Below are 20,542 nucleotides of genomic sequence, written 5' to 3' on the forward strand. Positions count from 1 at the left end.
AGCTGCCAGATCCAACCCAGTGAAGAGTAAATATGGGGAGGAGACACAAAGACGCCAGAGGCTATCAAGGCCGAAACATGAGGACTTTTTGTTTTAAAATGGTCTTGATAAGATGATGTAGTCAGAAATATTGGAAATACAAACATCCTCTTAATTAACTCACGCTCATCTTGCAAAAGGCATTTTGGGAAGCTTACAAGTCACAAGTTTCTTCACACAAAATAGACTGGAATTGCCTCCTTAAAGTACTACCCCTCTCTACTTTTCTAAGACACTTCTTAAAGCTTTTCTCTTCAACTAAGCCAGTGGCTCCTTGTCCTAATTCTTCATTTTTGACTCGGTATCAAATTTTGTTTGATTATGAAGCAACTTGAGACATTTCACTGTGTCAAGGGTAGTATATAAATGCAAATGGCTGTGGTGGTGAGGTTGCCTGTGGTGTTGCTCATTGCTGGTGAGGGAGCTGGCTCGAGTCAAGCGGTGCGAGGCAGACTGAGTCAGAAATGAGGAAGCAGGTGGGGTAGAGAGAGGTTGGCCAGAACAGGCCAGGAATGGGGAGGCTGGAAAGTTGAGTCAGGTTGAAAACAGAAATGGTCACGTCAGGATGGACAGTAGGTGACGTGCTGCCTCATGTTTTATTCCAGAAAGCCAGTTAATCAAGGTTAGAACTGGAGCCAATCTTTACACACAGTTTTAAATTTATTTACAGAGTTACATATTACAGATACCTCGGAACCCAACAACCGCACAGTTTAATCTGTCTCTATTTATAGCTCCTATGCTCCAACCAGACAACTGTCAATAAAGAGGAACTAACTGCCCCTTTTGAAAGGGGCAACATTAACATATGTAACAAGAAACAAAAACCTTAAAGGAAGCTTCACTAATCAGATTAAGGCGATATTTCCAGAGATGATGATGATGCACCCCAGTCCGCTCGGTACCCATGGGTTGTGGAAGGCCTCAAGTGGACACCACATGCTCTCTTTCCAGGTGCACCCTGCATGGTCAGCCGGTCAGGTAGAGCAACCGCCCGCTTCTTCGACCTGTTGATGGCCAACTTGGCAAGGCCCAGGGGCAGTCCCACAAGAAAACCCTCTGATCTGCTCGCTCCACTCCATGCCAGATGGTTAAAGATCAAGAGAATGGAACTGAAGTGCAGCTAGACCTTGAGGAGCAATTACTTCAGATAATGAAAGAGGGCCTGCAAGCTTAACCAACCTACATAAATATAAAACATGCTCCTTTTAGGTTGCAGAAATTACACGAGGCCTGCGAGTCTGTGAATTGACAACGCGTTCTTGCACTGGACTAATGTGTGTAACACCCTCCCTGCTAAAGCCCCGATAGACAAAGGGAGAACTCCCTAGTAGGGAGCCTCCCACTGGGGACAGCACTTACCCCAGAAGGTAGGCTGTAACATCACAATTTGCCTAGGCAGCTGATGAGGGCAAGGAAGTGGAGGGTGAGATAAAGCAGCCACTACTGGAAACCCTGTCTTGCGAGCGGAACGGCACCAACAGGATTTCGAAGAGACAGCTTGGGTCGTGGGGCTAAGGTTCCCGAGGGAGGTTTCAGGGCTTGGCACTGATCCGAATGAAAGTGAGTTCGCTCACGCTTAAGCCACCTCGGCACCGTGAGTGCCATCGTGTCTGAGCGCCACAATTTTGAAGTTTCTCCACAGATTTGGTCGCGAGCTAGAACCGGACGCTGCCAAAGGGCGTGCATCATGTCAGCTTCTCCAGCCTTCCCCTCTGCCGTCCACTGTGTCCCTGGCTCTGGTCACCTTGGCAGCCTGCACCCCTCTCCTCCGCCAGCCATGAACCCGGATTGATGGAGGTACAGATACCTGAGCAGCAGCTCCTGGACGATAGCCGCCACTTCTGACAGGGAAGAGCTCCGTCCTGGAGGTGACACTGTTCCAGACCCTGATCAGTTCCTGGTAGAAGACAGGCAACTCCTACAAGGAGGTATGAAGGCACATACCACCACCACCCCCCCTCCCCTCCCCTCCCCCACCCCCGGCTTTATAAACAGGAGCTGCATGTTGTATTTGAGGCTGTGCAGCTGAAATACATTGCCATACTACACCATCGAGGAGGATTCCTAACACACGGTATCTCTGCAGGAGCTAAAGGCTAAAGTTGCCACCTAGGTACGAAGGTACACCAGCACCTGACTGCCCTCCCCAACCAGGGACGCAGCACTGCAGCAGAGACCCAGAGTGGCATTTTGTCCCAGGAGATGGCAATGAGTCCTTTCTGTACCTTGGCAACAAACTCAGGGAGGGATCAAAGTGACCAGCCGGTACCACAGCATGGCGGCCATCAGTTGGTTCATGACCAGCGCTCGACCCCCTGTAGGCCAGGACTCGGAGCTGCCCTGTGCAGCATACTAGGATAAAAGGCAAATGTTTCAGGTGACTATTCACTGCACGGTGGCCTGAAGACAGTCCGCTGGTAGGAAGGCCCCGTTCACATAAGCCCCCTCTCTAGGGCCAGATGCACTTCAGGAAGAAATGTATGGCCTTCCCGTACATTTTCGAGGCAGGTCCAATGGTTGAAGGGCCTACAGTTCCAGCCATGGCTTTGACACACGCCTTGATCGTCATATTTGTGTGAGTGCAGCTCTTCACCCCATGTTTTTTGGTGAATGGAGTGAATGGTGACAGGGATGCAAGAGCAACAGGAACAGCAGAGGCAGCCACCCCTGTAAAGGTCCCAGCAGACCCTGCCACCAAAGATGAAGTCACCATCGAAGTGAAGTGAGCTACACCTAACCCAAGTCTCAGGCCTGAAGGTTCTGACAGCCTTCATCTGTATAGAAGAAAAATAAAAAAAACCCTCACTTACATTGGGATGGGAGATCCTCTTCCTCACTTCTGGGCAGTTCTAACGCACAAAAATAATAATGGAAGAGACAGCCGAAAGTCACGTCGACTGCGTCTCGAAGTGGGAGAGAGAGAGATAGAGGGAGAGGAGGGGCGCAGTACAAGGGTGGGGACACTATTCAAAATGTGGCTCGGTGAGTTAGTATTGGAGAGGTGCACCTTCCTGAGGTTACTGTTATTGACCTTCCTGGTAAGGGGGAGGGGGTGTCTTCACCTGGGACAACCAGAACCACCTAAGTACAGTCCTCTGGATTCACCTAATGAAAAGAAAGAAAACTTCACCCAGGCAGCTCCAGCTCTCCCAGACTAGGCGATAGGGAGGGAGAGTGCACGTGCTTATAAACACATCCCTCGCCATCTTCTGGCCTCCATCTTCTTTCCAATGCCCACTTCCAAGTAACAGGCCTTATGAAAGTGCATGAAGCACCCACCTCTTACTGTTGAAGATGTCCCTCCTTCAGAGCAGAAATTGTGAAAGTCTTCTCTTTGTCATTGACTCTTCCTTCCTCTCTCCTCTTCTCAAAATGGGGAGTCAGCAGCAAAGCAAATCGAAATGCTGCCTTCTGCCAGGCTCCTTCACACATCATCTCCTCCAAGCCACAGCAGCAGCAGCAGCAACACCTTCCTCACCTGCCAGCAATGACTGCTCCCTCCCAGAAAGCCAGTTGGTGGAGGATAGAACTGGAGCCAATCATTAGGCACTTTTATATTTATTTGCAGAGTTACACATTACAAACTGACACCTCCTAACCCCCAACAACAGTTCAGTCTGTGTCTATTACAGGGGCCCAAGTGAATTTCTACATGAAATACAATTAATATACAATTAACATGCTGTGGGTCTGAGAATCAGTACAACTGACACAGGAGATATTCAAACTCTGGCTGTAGGTCAGCTATTAAGTACATTAATAGCAAAAGGAAAATGGCAGGAGTGACAATCCTGGGTATTAAGCCTCAATGATCACTTTATTGCTTAGTTTATGGAACTTACTGATCTACACTTACTGTGGGATCCATCATGTGCTTAGCACAAACCATTCAAAATTTTACATACATTTGTATATTCACAAAAAATACCTCTTCTAAGCAGGTTGCTTTCTGGATGAATCCTCACCTTCTGTGCTCTAACTACCATCTTGGACAAACAAGCAACAATTGAGAGCTAATCTTTGCAATTTAAACCTAAACGTAAACTGTACCTGAGCCCTAAATTGTTTGGTATAAAATATGTGGCATTAGTATTCAACATGCACACTGCATTTTCACTGCAGAGCACCCACTGTCTGCTTTTTAAGTTGAGGTATTTGAATGGCTGGAGAAATGGTGGATCAAAGTTCATTTGAAATTGATCAAACCCATCTTTAATCTGCGTTTCAGCCGATCCTACCGATTCCTAGAATTGGCTTCCTGTAACAGATACGGTTACACCCACCCCACTAAACATACAGAACTGACTTGCAGTGGAAAAATATAGTGTAAAAGAGGCTACAGGAAGTGCACAGTTAGGGCTTAGGAGACAAATCTGAATTCACCCCACCCCAGATAGAGCCTTAACTTCATGAAAACATAACGAAGATGCATTTCTGACAGGAGATAGGAACGGGAGCAGGTCATTCAGCCCCTCAGGCCTGCTCTGCCATTAAATTAGATCATTGTTGAGTTACACTTCAACTCCATTCCCTTGACACTCTTACCCAATCTCTCAGTGCCACCATTCTCCACCTTTCCAGCAGCAGTGCTGTGGAATATCCACTCTGAACTCACAGGCATACTGTTTGATTAATAAGTCGTTCAGCAGCTATGCTCTTTCTTTCCTGGAAAGCAGCCGTTTCTTCCCATGCCCGTACAACATAATTCATTCACCTCTCTAACCTGCTAAGAGCAGCATCACACCACCATGGCTAGCAGTTTAACACCCCCAGAAGCACAATTCAAATCAGAGCACCGGGGGGGGTTGGGGGGGGGGGGGGGGGGGGGGGGGGGGGGGTGCAGAGTGAGTGAGTGACAAGCAGCTCTGGTCGCCATGGCTCAAAGCAGACCTGACATCGAACAACTGTTGCCCCAAAGAGAGTCAGGAGCTTCCCCCCAATGCACCATCAGAACTGCATCATTGTACCACACCGCTTGTTCCTTATACACACCCCTGCCTTGGTCTCTCTTCACAACATAAGTCAAGGCGATGCTCAGTCTGCACTTTCACAAAGTGTATTCAATAAACCACAGTTAAAGCATTCTTTCTGAAAATAAGGAGACTGATGCTATCATTAAGTGACAAGCGAACCTGACAGGTCGAACTTTGCTGTCAGTAGCAAATGAAGGGCATCAGTTGCTCATTTGACCTGCATTTGCCCACAGGCTTTCTGGGGGATTTTGCCCTGGGACTTAGAATAAATTAAGAGTCAAAATGGTGCGGTGCCCTCGAGAGGATCGAGAGCCTGTGTGAACAGGGAAAGTAACTCCATAACCAATCAGATGGGGGAATTCTTGCTGAAGCACACAGAGTCAGGGCCAGGAAGTGGAAGTTATAATAGTTAATTCAATGCCAATTCACTTTTTAATAACAGTAAACCTGGTCAGCTTCACCATTATTTCTACAGCAAAATCCGGCCCGATATTTTTCTCACAATCACAAGCAAGTCCCAAGGTTCTTCACAGGAGTTAACAGCAACATCAAGTCAAAGAACTAGGAGGATGGGTGACTATATGCTTGGTCAAAAGAGGTAGGTATTAAGGAGGAAAAGGTAGAGAGACTTAGGAGAGGCATTCTATTGTGCAACATGTATAAATCATCAAAAAGGAGGCATTATTACTGCAGCAATTAGATTTTAGTCTGGACAATTTCAAACACCAACTTTAGTTGTACATTAATACCTTCCATATCTCTGTGAAACAGCTGCCCATAACATTTTCGCCGCTATCCCACTGACAGAGATTAAAATTAAATATTACAAGCAGTTAAAGCCTTAACACCTGCACGATATGCTGGGAGGCAACTAATTTCAATTTCTGTGGCTGCAACATCAATCTACTTCCTTCCTGAGCTGCCAATTTTAAAAATAATTTACAGTTTTCAAAGAATCACCAAGATAGAACTTTAAACTAACCTCATAAGGAATGATTTGAAACATAATCTTTTTCAGGTGCTGAATGGGTTGTTTAGGGAGTCAGGTGAATCACCCAAAGTTTCAATCCACATCCCTGAAACAAATTATTCAGGCATTAAGACTGAACAAGTAGATATATTCTGTTTTGGGCACCTCCATTAGGACCGTGTAAACATAATACAGATCGTCTCCAAAGAGATCACTTTGACATTTTGATCTTCGCAGCCAACTTAACTTAAGAATTATTTCCAAAAGACATTCGATAAGGTGTCGCAAAAAAGATTAATATGCAAGATAAGGGCTCATGGAGTAGGGCTAACATATTAGCATGGATGGAGGTTGGTTAACGGACTGGAAGCAGAGTGGGGATAAATGAGGCATTTTCAAGTTGGCAAGCTGTAACAGGGGAATGCTGCAAGGATCAATGCTTGAGCCTCAGCTATTTACAATCTACATGAATGACTTAATTAAGAGACCGAGAGTCATGTTATTCAAGTTTGTTGACATTACGAAGATAGGTAGGAATGTGGGGAAGACGCAAAAAGGCTGCAAAAATCTGCAGCAGGTTAAGCAACAAGGTGGCAGATGGAGTATAATATGGGGAAATGTGAAGTTATTTTGGTAATAAGAACAAAAAAAAGGAATATTTTTTAAAAGCATGATACTTTTCTATGTTGATATTCAGATGGACTTGTGTGTCTCACAAAAGGTACAGCAAGCAATTAGGAAGGCAAATGGCATGTTGGCCGTTATTGCAAGGTGATTGAGATTGGGGCACAATAACAAGGAAGTCTTGCTACACTTGTATGGAGCTTTGGTGAGGCCATACCTGAAATACTGTGTGTAATTTTGGTCTCCATAATTGAAGGAAGGATATACTTTTCTTTGAGGAGGTACAGCAAAGGTTCACCAGATTAGATCCTGGAATGAGTGAGTTGCTCAATGATGAGAGTCTGAGTAAATTGGGCCTATATTTTCTGGAGTTTAGAAGAATGAGAGGTGATCTCATTGAAACATACAAGCTTCTGAAAGGACTTGACAGGGTAGAATCTGAGAAGTTGTTTCCTCTGGATGGAATATCTGGAACATGGGGAACAGCCTCAGGTTAAGTGGTTGGTCATTGACGACTGAGATGAGAGGGCATTTTTTCATTCAGAATCTTTAGGTCCAAAATTGGCTTGGTGGCAGAAAGCAAACAATTATGATCAACAAGTATTTTCGTGACTGGAAGGATGTTTCCAGTGGGATTCTGCAGGGCTCAGTACTGGGTCCCTTGCTGTTAGTGGTATATATCAATGATTTAGACTTAAACTTGGGGAGCACTATTAAGAATTTTGCAGATAATTCAAAAATTGGCCGTGTGGCTGATTGTGAGGAAGGTAGCTATAGATTGCAGGAAGAGGCCAATGTACTGGAACAGGTGGAAATGGAATTCAATCCACAGAAGTACGTGGTAAGGCATTTGGGGAGGATAAACAAGGCAAAGGATTTCAGAGAAGTTTAGAACAGAGGAACCTTGAAGTATATTTCTACAGATCTCTTAAAGCAGCTGGAGAGGTGGGTAAGGTGGTCAAGAAGGCATATATGGTATATTTTCCTTTATTGTCCAAGGCCTATAGTATAAAAAGTGGGGAGCACAACCTGTACAAAACACTCATTAGACTGCAGCTAGAATACTACATAGAGTTCTGGCCATTGCACTACAGAAAGAATGTGATCACACGAGAGGGAATACTGCAGAGATTTATAATGTTGCCAGGAATGGAGAACTTTGGCTCTGAGGAAAGGTTGGAAAGCTGGGGTTGTTTTCTTTGGAACAGAGGAAGAGGAAGGAAGGTCTATAAAATTATGAGGAGCTGCAATACAGTGGATGGAGAGGACTTAGTTCCATTAGCAGAGGGATCAATGACCAGGGGGCATAGATTTAAAGTAATTATGGATTAGAGGGGAGCTGAGGAGTAAATTCTTTTTCACCCAGAGGATGGTGGGGTTCTAGAACTCTGTGCCTGAAAGGGTGGCTGAGGCATGGGACACTCATCACATTGGAAAAAAACAACTGGACATGCATTTGAGGTACCCTGTGAGGTTATGGAATAAGACCGGGGAGGTGGGTTAGACTGGGTGGCTTTTTTCTTCTGGCCGGTGTAGACATGAGGGGCTGAATGGCCACCTCCTGAGTCATAAATCTTTCCATGTTTCTAACATTAGCGCAAATACCTGTACTCCAGGCTGGCACATTCAAGGTGGATTGGTAATATTGATTGTATGATTCTAAATGTACTATGGACTCATCATAATGATGTATGACACTTGCCTCATGCAGATTGATGACATGCACGAGCTTGTGTAATGCGCCAGTTGTGAGATCTGTAATTTAAATGAGTTTAAATACAACTCTGAATAAAAAAGGTTCTTCATTTGTTTTTCAAAATATTAAAACATCATCATTTAGGGATAATCCATTACAGCCTAACTCATTTTATAGAAATATACACACAGTGGGTGCAGAACTTGTTTATTGATTGGTGTCTGTTGGACTGCAGCCTGTAAGACTGTTTTCACATCACTTGACAGGGAGAGGTGCTTTTAACAGAGTTAACACAAGCTGTTACATAAAATATTGAGCTGGTAATGCAGAAACATGAAGCAACACTGGGTTATATATGTGCATAAATCTTCTCTTTAAAAATAGAACATGGGTGAGGAAATCAAGGTAGTAATCCCATTAATTAAACTTAATCTGACCAGCTATTTACATTTACCCATCCCCAATTACGGTTCATTTCCAGCTGTTTTTGACTGTTAAAACATTGCTTATTGTAAAGACTACACCGCATAGGCTAATAAAAGGCTAACATTAGCAAACTAAAAGCATTTGAAATTTCAACAGGTGCTACTATAATGAAGGTTCCCCTCCCCTCACTACACGCCACCCCTCCAAAACAATTAATGGAGGACAAGTTTAGATTCTTGAGGGTAATCATTTCACTGCACCCTCGTGGTGTACATCATAAACACACTTCACAAAGTTACACACTCCAGCCCGCTACTGTGTGCCCAGAATCTGGGAGTACATGATATTGCAATCTGTGTTCTTGACATATACCTAGAGTGCAGGGGAACTTTTTACCCTTTAAATACCAGGGAATTTCACAATCCTGCACCTTAATTATCAGTAACAATATCCAAGGTGTTCAGGTGGATGAATCTACAGAAGTCTAGGTGAAGGCATTTGTCTAAGCAGACAGACAGGCGTTCTACATTAATTCTGCATGGTTGCTGCATAAGGTGCTGGTCAGATCCACATCTAGAGTATTATGTGTAGTTTTCTTTGCCAAATCATAGGATGAACAGCAAGGGAATTCAGTGACAAGCAACAAAGATTATTCCAGACATCAGGAGTTTACATAAACTTACATTTATAAAGCACCTTTAATCCAAGGCACTTTAGAGTGTAATCAGACAAAAGCAGACACTGAAGCATTAGTCATCATTCCTAATATTGCCCGAAAGCTTGATATTAACTAGGTTTTAAAGAGAATCTCAAAAGGAAAGAGTAATGGTGAGACCCGGAGGAAATTCTAGATCTTAGGGCCAAGACAGTTGAAGACACAGCTATCCATGGTGGGGCGAAGGGAGTGGGGGATGTACATAAGGCCAGAGTAGCGGAGGAATGCAGAGCTTTTGGAGTGCTGTATGGCTGAAGGAGGTTACACAGATTGAGAAGGGATGAGGCCATGGAGCAACTTGAACACGAGGATGAGCATTTTAAATTCAGGGCATTGGTGGTCAGGAGCAAATGTAGGTCATTGAGCACAGGGGTGATGGGTGAGTGGGATGTGATGCGGGTTATGATAAGGGCAGCAGAACGTTGATGGAGTTCAAGTTTGTGGAGGTTGGAAGGCTGGCATTGGAATAATGGAATCTGATGGTGACTACAGCATGGATGATTGCTTCAGCAGTCGATGAGCTAAGGCAGGGGCAACTTCACAACAGTGGAAGTAGATGGTGTTTACAACAGAGAGCATATAGAGTTGGAAGCTCAGATCAAGATCAAATAAGACCCTGAGGTTGCAAAGTGTCCCAATCAGAGTAGGTGTCCAAGGAGGGGTATGGAATTTGTAGCAAGGAAACAAATTTTAATGGTGAAAAAGTCAAAGACAATGGTTTTGGCATTCCCAACATTTAACTGGAGGCTGACAGAACAGAGGCAGTGGAAGGATCAGGACAGGTGGTGGTGAGATAGAGCCAAGTGTTTTCAGCATACACGTGGAAACCAACATCATGTCTCTGAATTGTGTCACCAAGGGACTGCGTGTAGATGAGGAATTGGCAGGAGGCCAAGATAACGGTGTGAATAAAGGAAGGTTAACTAAGCGAGCTAATTTTCTTCAACTTGAGGTGACCTTATTTAAGTCTTCAAATAATTACAGAGGCTTTTTTGGAAATATGGTTCAAGGAACCTGTCAACTGTAGGCCTTCAGTACAAAATGGAATGCCAGCATGTTCCTGAATTGGAGCTTGAAAGTACATCTACATCAAGAGCATGCTACCAACTGAAATTCAGATTATGTCCTTAAATTATCAACTGCGTACACATCAGCTCGTAGAAACACAGTTTGCTTCATATCCCAGTCAGGTAAGATGGAATCATGCCTTTGCTTAGAAATATTGGGGTTACACTGTCACTATTTCATAGCAGAACATGATCAGAGCATTGCAAGTCATTTGAATTTTGAAATTTACATCACTGAAAACAAACTACTGCACATTAGCACCACAGATATTAGCACAATTTTGGGATTCAGTGTAGTCACTGCTGTTCCATGATATTGTCTTAACAGTATGTGTACAATTATGCCTATAAATATGTTGGAAAATCTTACAACACTCTTCTGAGAACCAGATGATAGCTTAATCCTTCAGGAATTGCACAAGTAAGAACACCCGTTCACGTCACTTTTATTCCTTTTTTTCTAATTGTTATCTAGTTATGTGATGAGAAATGTCAACTGCTACAGTACTAGCATGAACATTTGCTCACCTACTTTTATGATTCAGACATTAGAATGGCTCACCTGAACTAATGCCAGCAACACACCTCACCCGAAACTCTTTTATACGCAAGTCTCAACCAATTACTGTATAGTTCATAAATGGTTTGACTGGATGCCAACTTGAACTGTCAACAGGTGTGAAAGTATCTGAACTTATCAAGCAACCGTGTAAGTCAGGCAACATTCAAGGAAAGAACATCTACCTTGGAGCACGGATCTCCCTTTTTAGTGCACTTGTGCACCTCTTGATAACTCCTCGAAATTAACAGTTAAGAGGTGCACACTTACACCTCCTCCAACCTCTGTTCATGAGTTACAAGCTTGGATTCTGATCCTGTCTGGATCAGAAAGATGGGTCAATTAAAAGGACAGTCAACGGGCCTGGTGCTTTCTGCCCACACTACACTGCTGCACACCTCAACACCCACGACACAGAGCTCGGAGGCACAGGATTGCTTAAGCTTTCTTTACTTCTTCTATATCCCTTGGTCAGACTCTGTGGTTTGTCGAGACAAGTCCCACAACTGCTGAGCACAGGCTGAGCTCATGCAGGATCAAGAAGAGGCAGGCCCAATCTATAACAGCCAGCGAGCAATCAGTAATCCAGGGAAAAAGCAGTTAAGAAATGTATTCATATGAAATGAAACTGCAGTTCTTTGTAGGTTTTGTTCTGTGCTATCAGTGCATTAAGGATAGCTCAGTGGCTAAACAGATTTTGTGACATGAACGCAGGTCTTGAGTCCCTGATTACGCCCAACCTCAATTACATAGATAGTACAGCTTGGAACCAAGCAGCTTCATCCACTAGGTCCATGCTGCAAACAAGTCCCCCTCCCACCCCTCTTCATCTAACACCATCACCATATCCTTCTCTATCATGTTTATCTAACTTCACCTTTAATGCATCCATGCTGATCACCTAATAGGACAGTGATAACAGCAGCAGCATAACTGGCCTGCGAGAGGAACTGTTTCCACACATGATCATATCCACTGGCTGGAAGTGCGCACGTGCAGAAGTCAGACGACACCATAGAACCAAAAAGAAAAAAACTTGTTCTGACAAAGGGTGTACACTCTAAAGCATCAACTCACCTGTCCCCTCCACAGGTGCTGAATGACCTGGATGTTTCTAGAATTATTGCTTATGCTCCAGATCAGAAACTGACATGTATTGACAGACTGGGATGTTTTTCAGATTCCCGACCTGTCAAGTTACCATCCAGGTTGACACAGAAATACACACAGACACTTCTCCTCCTGGAAGTTCTCTCCAGTATTCGTGGCAACATCTCAGGGGAAAATCAGACACTCTCTCTAACGTATGCTTTTGCTTAAGACAATATTTTTTATTGTGCATTTACACAAAAACATGATGTGGCAGGGCATCCAAATAAATATCTGTAGAATTAAGATACCTAACATGTTGGCTAAATGAGAATCTTTCACTGTTCTCCAATAGCTGCCACTGGCATGCAATATTTGCGACGGATATAATTAGGCTATAACAAGCAAGACTATTAATACTCGCTGATTTTAAAGTATAACAATGAACTTTCATGTCTACACATCCTATTTACTCTCTAGGCAGCCTCAAGATCTGCTGTGGACCTGTGGATATCAGTATTTTGAATAACTCCCAGATCCCCATCCTGTCCTACACCGCCCCCCCAATAGTATACACATGCCTGGAGTGACTAACTCAAATGTGTCAGGTTGCATTGCTTCAAAATCAGGTACAGGAGCAAGGATTTCATAGAATACTTGTTTATCAGGTAAACTAACCAGGGTCCAATTACAGCGATGACAGTGTGCATCAGATCACAACACCAATGCCAGTGTCACTGTACACAGCACCGTTATGCCCCCAAAGCCCACACAGCATTCATTATTGAACTGGGATATGTTCTCCACGTGCACTCCGCCTGCTGCCACTGTGTCACTAACATTTGTAACTGTGTTTCTCAACTACAATTGGTGCTGGAGCATATGTTAACACCCAAACCTCTGTTCAGCAGAGAATATAAAAGGGTAACGAAAGAAAAGGAACGCTTTTAAAGTGATTAATTTAGCATGAACATGAAAATCACTGATGTGGCAGAAACCCTGACATTCGCACGCCTTTACTGCAATCGCCCCCCCCCGCCAATACTTATACCATCACCAAATTTAAACCTGCATGCGTATTTATTTATCTTCTGCCTAAGTGCGCACTTTCCCTCTTCCTCCACCAAAAAAAAACGTGTGTTTTGAGTTGCGGGTGGGGGGGGGGGGGGGTTATCTGCCGAGGTCCAGGATGTCCTCCGTTAACTCGCAGCTTTGCCCCCTCTGTTATCCCCCCATGTGCTCACCCACGCTGGCACTGCCGCACCGGCCGCCGGGGGTCCCGGTCAGTCCCCCCCCACCTCCCCTCCCCTCTCCTCTCCTGGGGCCACGTTCTAACTACACCACCGGCCAATCCCCACCACCCCCACCCCCACTCCCGGGGCCACGAGCCATCTGCAGCAACGGTCATTCCCGGGCCACGTTCCATCTGCAGCAACGGTCATTCCCGGGCCACGTTCCATCTGCAGCCGTGCAACTCAGTCGGATCAACCTACCAACCCCCATTGTAAAAGGCACATTCAAATAAAGCGGCAATGCCCCAGCTGGCCGGCCGGCCGGCGCTGTACTTTTGGACTGCCCACCTGGGTTAAGCAGGAACAAAAAGAACCCCCTCCCCCTCCCCCTGCCTGACGGACCGACCTAGGCACACGTCCCGAATGCAGAAAAAGCGGCCAAACTGCACCCCCACCCCCCCCCCCCCCCCCCGGGACAACCATCTGCTTGTGCGAAGGTTTGGGGAAGGGACCTTGGCGTGTACTTTTGTTGTTGTTGTTGTTCCAATGGCACGAAGGAGAGGCTACGCAGTGAGACTCTTAGGCCCCCGATACCGAGCTCGTGCACCCTGCGTCAGGCAAGGTGGCGCGGCGGGGGTAGGTATAAATGTTGCTCAATAACCCGGTTCTGAGGAAGGTGAGTTGACTGGACTGCGGGGTTAAAGGGAAAGGGGGATTGTATTTGTCCTGCCTCCGGGGAGGCTGCGGACACCTGCTCTCCGGACACCAGCCTCTCCACATTCACTGGTCACTCTGTCTCTCTCTCTCTGACCGGTTTACCCCGCCCGCCCGCCTGGCGGCCGCTCCGGTTAAATCCCGCCTCCCGCTCAATGTCGGGCCTCACCCTCCGCACAAGGCGCCAGTTTTGTCCTGGCCTTTCTCTCCAACGAACCTTATTGTAAAAGATCTGGGCTGGAAGTTCCATTCGCTCCCCCCCCCCCCCCCCCCCCCCGGGGGAGGAGGAGGAGGCCGGGTGGCTGGGTGGCCGGGTTGCTGGGTGGCTGGGTTTATTTATTTGTTTATGCTTCATGTTTAAATGGTGTATCTATCAACCCCGGAACAAACGCGCTTTGTAGCATTCCCCCCCCACCCCCCCGGTGTGTGTTTTCTTGACGTTTTGCTCCATGTGGAGCCGGCGCTAACTCCCCGGGTTCTCCCCCACCACCACCCGCCCCCCCCCCCCCTCCCAACCCCGGGCTCCCCCCTCCCCCCCTCCAGACTTTGCAGCATGAGGACCCCCGCGCTGCCCTCCTCCCCGCCATCCTCTCGCCTTTACCTCTCTGTCCTCAGCTGTTAAATCCAGTCTGCTCGCCTCCTGTACAATCCGTGTCGCCATGATGTGACGGAAGTGAATTTTGCCAGAGGAAGGAGGGAGGGAGAACAGCTGAGAGAGAGGGAGGGAGGGAGAGAGAAAGAGAGGGAGGGAGGGAGGGGGAGAGAGAAAGAGAGGGAGGGGAGAGGAGGAGGAGGATGGGGAGTAGTTGGGGGTGGTGGTGCACACACACAGAGAGAGAGAGAGAGAGAGCTGACTGCCCGGAACAGCAACATACAAAACACACACTCAAGATCTCTCCCCTGCCATACAGGAAATTATTGTCCTCGTTTGCATCTTTCCTGTGAAACAAACATGAAAGCATCAAGCAGGGGATGGATAAAACGCTGTCAAACATTTCCTTTGCTTGAACTTCTGATTGACATTTGAATCCCTTTCTGTTTCCTATGAGCATCAGACCTTAAGTACACGATAGCAGGTAAGGTACTTGTTGCTTATACAACCCCTTATTTCATAATAGCCAACGTTGCAGTTGAACAGATTTGAATTTGTGCTGATTTAATTTGTCATTACAGAACATGAATAGCTATTTAGCCACTTAAGTCTTTTTCGGTGTCCAGGATACATGGCTGATCTCTACCTCAAATCCGTTTGCTGCCCTTTGCCTGCTTTCTTTACTTAAACCTATCGGTCTTAGTCCTCCACTGTGGTAATCAATCAAGAGTGGCATCAAGAACCGGGGGCAAAGAAGGTGAAACATGCTTGAATTGCAAGAAAAGGGCAAGGAAAGTGGTAGCTTTTTTTATTCATTTACAGGATGTGGATGTTGCTGGCAAGGCCAGCATTTATTTATTGCCCATCCCTAATTGCCCTTCAGAAGGTGGTGGTGAGCTGCCTTCTTGAACCGCTGCTGTCCACTTGGTCTAGGTACACCCACAGTACTGTGAGGGAACAGAGAGAAGCCGGGAAAGGGGTGAAATGTGTCAGCACAAACTAAAAGAGGGTAAAAGATGCCACAGGGTAAAAGGGATAAGGAGGGTGTAAGAAGCCAACATAGGCCTAGGGAGGATGAAAAATACCAAGGGGCCTGCAAGAGAGACAGGTTGGCTGGAAATGAAAGATAAATAAAGGGGGTGGATATTGGGTCAGTGGCAACAACCAAGAAAACTACTCTGTCCCACATGATTTTGAGCCGCTTGAATGTTGTTGCAGCTGCAACCTCAAGGTAAGTGGTGAGTGTTGCATTGCAGCCTTGGCTTGAGTGCTGGAGATAATGCAGGGTCTTTGAGGAGTCAGAAGGTCAGCCACTTGTTAGGAGTATATAGCTTTTTGTTACATTGTTGATAAGGCTGGACCAATTACGCTTCTGGTTGGTGGTGACCTTCCCCACCCTACCCCCTCCTCTGGGATGATGATGGATGATTCAGCGAAAGTAGTGCTGTTGAAGTTCAGGGGACTTATATTTTGGAAATGGTCACTATGTTCCTTGTCAGCCCAAACCTGGATGATCTCTAGGTCCTGCGCTAGACTGGTACAGGCTTTTCCAAGAGTTGTGAATGGAGGTGAATACTGTGGGATCATCAGCAACAGTCTGTCTTGTTTTTCCATAGTTTTAGATTAAACATCTACCAATAGCGAAATATAAAAATGTATTAAGTAGATCAGAATGAATTATTTTTAATGTAAAGATTGGAACATTTTCAGCGGGACCAAGTCCCAAAACCCCTACAATTTGTGCACCAGTGGCTGTGCGGGAGTTTTACTATTTTAAAAGTGTATATCATTTAATTTGTTTTGCCTACATTCCTAAGGACTGGCTTAAGATAATCTGTCAATTCCACTGATTCAGGGTCTCCCAAGTTGAGGGGACCCTCAATGCTAGGCCTCGAAATTCTTATGCAACTCATCAATTTAGCTTCTCAATCTTGCTTTGTTGATACATGTGCGTTGATCAGCTGTTCAGAGGAAGCAGAGACCATGATAAAAGGGAAAGGTAACAGGGACATAGTGAGTGTCTAGAATCATAGAATCCTACATCCAGTTTGTGGGTGGGGGGGAAAGAGAGAAAAAGGTGGTGGCATAGTGGTAATGTCACTGGCCTAGTAATTCAGAGGCCCAGGCTAATGCTCTGGGGATATGGGTTAGAATCCTACCTTGGCAGCTGGTGGAATTTAAACTCAGTTAATAAATCTGGTAATAGTCTTGGTATAGACATTGGTAGTCTTGGGACATGGTCTGGCCTATGTGTGACTCACAGCAATGTGGTTGACTCTTAAATGGCCTATCAAACTGCTACAAAGCAGTCAATGAAACTGGACGGATCACTCAACATTAGCGTAGGCTCCGGAAATCACAATGGCAAACTTAGCACTGACGACCCTCCTTACTAACACCTCGGGGCCTGTGCTAAAATTGGGAGCTGTCCCACAGACTAGTCGAACAACAGCCTGACATAGTCATCCTCACGGAATCATAACTTACAGACAATGTTCCAAACACCCCCCCCCCCCCCCCCACCCCCCAGAGCTGGCAGCACAGTAGTAAACAGTCAGGAGAAAGTTGCCCTGGGAATTCCCAACATCGACTCTGGACCCCATGAAGTCTCATGGCATCAGGCCAAAAATGGGCAAGGAAACCTCCTGCTGATTACTACCGACGACATGAGACCCCCCCTCCCCCCCCAACCCCACCCCCAGCTGATGAATCAGTATACCTCCATGTTGAACACCACTTGGAGGAAGCACTGACAGTAGCTAGGACACAGAATGTACTTTGGTGGGGGACTTCAATGACATCACTGCAGGGGTTCCTCAGTGTGGTGTCTTAGGGCCAACCATCTTCAACTAATTCATCAATGACCTTCCCTCCATCATAATGTCAGAAGTGCTGTTGATTGCATAATCTAGAGCACGATTTGCAACTCCTCAGATACTGAAACAGTGCGTGCCCATATACAGCAAGACCTGGACAATATCCAGGCTTGGGCTGATAAATGGCAAGTAACATTTGCGCCACACAAGTGCTAGGCCATAACCATCTCCGACAAGAGAGAATCCAACCATCTCCCCTTCAATGCTGAATATCCCACTATCAACATCCTGGGAGTTAACAATGACCATAAACTGAACTGGATCAGTCTTATACTGTGGCTACAAGAGCAGGTTAGAAACTGGGAATTCTTCAGCGAGCAACTCACTCCCCAATGTCTGCCCATCTACAAGGCACAAGTCAGCAGTGTAATGGAATAATTTCTACTTGCCTGGCTGAGTGCACAGATTAAACAGTTGCAAGCAGCAACACACAAGAAACTCGACACCATCCAAGACAAAGCAGCCCATTTGATTGGCACCCCATCCACCACTTCAACATCAACACACAGTAGCAGCAATGTGTACCATCTGCAAGATGCATTGCGGCAACTCACCAAGACTCCTTCGACAGAACCTTGCAAACCCGCAATCTCTACCACCTAGAAGCACAAAGGCAGCAGATGCATGGGAACACCACCACCTGCATGTTCTCCTCCAAGCTATGCACCATCCTGACTTGGAACTATACCACCATCATTGCCGCTGGGTCAAAATTGTGGAACTTCCTCCCAAACAGCACCATGGGTGTACCTACACCACATAAGCTGCAGCAGTTCAAAAAGGCAGCTTAGCACCACCTTCTCATGGGCAATTAGGTTCGGGCAATAAAAATGCTGGCCTAACCAGCAATGCCCACACCCTGTGAAAGAATTAAAAAAAAATGTAATCAATTGGTCCATTGAGCCTGTGCTGTGTATGAAAGAGCTATCCAATTAGAGCCACTCCTCTGCTCTTTCACCATAGCCTTGCATTTTTTTCCCTTTTCAACCAACAGTTCTTTCCAGTCTACTGACCTCATAAAAGCCAGAATTGATGTTATGTTCAATTTGGACCCCAGTAACTGCGATGCGTGAGATGTTCACCTTGCCTGAATATAATTGGGAATCCTTCCTTCATCAATTATGCTGTGCCCTGCAGCAAACATAAATATATCAATTAAACATAATAGAACAGGGGAATCCATCAAATTGCATCATTTTATATGTACATGCCTGGAAATTTCCAGTCAGATGAATGTCCTGGACTGTCTAGTATAGTTGCCCACTTCTTCAGTGCTTGACTAAGACTAGGCAGGGCACAGATTAATAGTTGCAAGCAATATCCACTTCTCGGGCTGTAGCTTTATCCTGATGTATACAGTACATACAATGCATTTCCTAACAGGGCAGAAGGAAAAATCTAGAGTCATTAACTAAACTGCTGGATGCAGCGATGAGGAAGACTGCAAGTTTATCTTGGTCAGCTGAGCTAAAGAAAATGGGCTAAATGGCCATCCTCATCAGTGTTTATCTTCTGGCTTTATGATTTTACAATAAACAATTGCAGCAACAAAAGCTGTCAACAATGGAAAAAATGAAAAGTGTTAGGAGTAACATAGGTCACAAACCTATTTAACATTGTGGAGCTGTGACGTGGCATTAAAATGAGTTGTATATTTAAATTATAATGAGTGGCATTTGCCGTGTCATTAATGTTTACAGCATGCTAGGATGAAGACTTCACTCTGTCCAGGATTACGTTTCTTTCTCATTTGGATCCTTCACACAATGTAGGTAAACAATAGCAGATGTAACAACTTGGGCAATTTATAAATGTAAAAACCGGACCCCTCCAAAGTCCTTGAACATGTTGTTGTCTCCCAAATCTGTGTCCATCTTCCCTGGAGCTCCGTGTTTGAATCCCTCCAATTAAGTTTCCATCCCTGCCACAATACTGAAGTGGTTCTTATATGGCATTCTACCAGACTGTGGCAACAATAACTTCTATTTATGTGGTGCATTTAACATAATGAAATGTCCCAAGGCATTTCACTGGAACATCATAAAACAAAATTTGACGCTAGGGTCATAAGAAGATATTAGGACAGATGACCAAAGCTTGCTCAAGGAGGTTTTAAGGAGTATCTTAAAAGGAGGAAAGCGACGTAGAGAGGTGGAGATGTGTATAAGGGAATTGCAGGACTTACGGTCCAGGCAACTGAAAGCAAGGCCACCAATAGAGCAATTAAAATTGAAGATGCTCAAAAGGCCAGAATTAGAGGTGTCCAGATATCTCAAAGGGTTGTGGATCTTGAGAATACTGCAGGGGTAGGGAGGGCTGAGGCTATGGAGGGATTTGAAAATGAGGACAAGACTTTTAAAATCAAGATATTGCTTGACCAGGAGCCAGTAGGTCAGCAAGCACAGGGGTGATAAGTAAATGGGACTTAGTGAGAGGTAAGACGTGGGCAGCTGTGTTTAGGAAAGCCTCAAGTTTACGGGGGGCAGAATATGGGAGACCAAGCCAGCTGTGCATTGAAATAATGAAGTCTAGAGGTAACAAAGGTATGAATGAGGGTTTTAGTAGCGGATGGGCTGAGGCAGGGTCAAAGTCAGTGATATTATGGAGGTGGAAATAGGCGGTCCTGAGGGTGGCATGAATATGTGGTCAGAAGTTCATCTTGGGGTCAAATATAACATCAAGCTTGTGAACGGTCTGGGTTTAGTCGGTGGCTTGGAAACGGAGTTTGGAGTGTAGTCTGAAAACAATGGCTCCAGTCTTCCCAATGTTTAATTGGAGCAATTATGCTTATCCAGTACTGGATTTACAGTAATTTAGCAACAGTGGAGGAGTAGAGGGAGGTGGCGGTGAGGTAGAGCCTGGTGTTGTCAGTGTACATGTACACTGTGCCTTTAGATAAAGTCACTTTGGGACAGCATGTAGATGAGAAATATGAGGGGGCCAGGGATAGATCCTCGGGGGACACCA

The 20,542-nt window shown here is 45.5% G+C and overlaps 1 protein-coding gene across 3 annotated transcripts in view; it reads right to left on the bottom strand.

Annotated features, from left to right (window-relative positions):
• txlng (taxilin gamma) overlaps window positions 1-15,023 on the bottom strand; it is a 60,669-nt gene extending 45,646 nt beyond the window's left edge. Inside the window, exons 1-2 of one of the 3 annotated variants that reach the window (XM_041210739.1) lie at window positions 14,709-14,753; window positions 5,998-6,091 (exon numbers count right to left, since the gene is read on the bottom strand). In XM_041210739.1, the coding sequence (XP_041066673.1) occupies window positions 5,998-6,021 (24 nt within the window). In that variant the 5' untranslated portion in view covers window positions 6,022-6,091; window positions 14,709-14,753. Of the gene's footprint in view, window positions 1-5,997; window positions 6,092-14,708 lie in introns of all 3 variants that reach the window. The other 2 variants (XM_041210740.1, XM_041210738.1) reach the window with 2 other exon arrangements.
• Window positions 15,024-20,542: the final 5,519 nt, after the last annotated feature.

This window comes from Carcharodon carcharias, chromosome 18, assembly GCF_017639515.1.
Source record: "Carcharodon carcharias isolate sCarCar2 chromosome 18, sCarCar2.pri, whole genome shotgun sequence".
Taxonomy (NCBI): Eukaryota; Metazoa; Chordata; class Chondrichthyes; order Lamniformes; family Lamnidae; genus Carcharodon; species Carcharodon carcharias.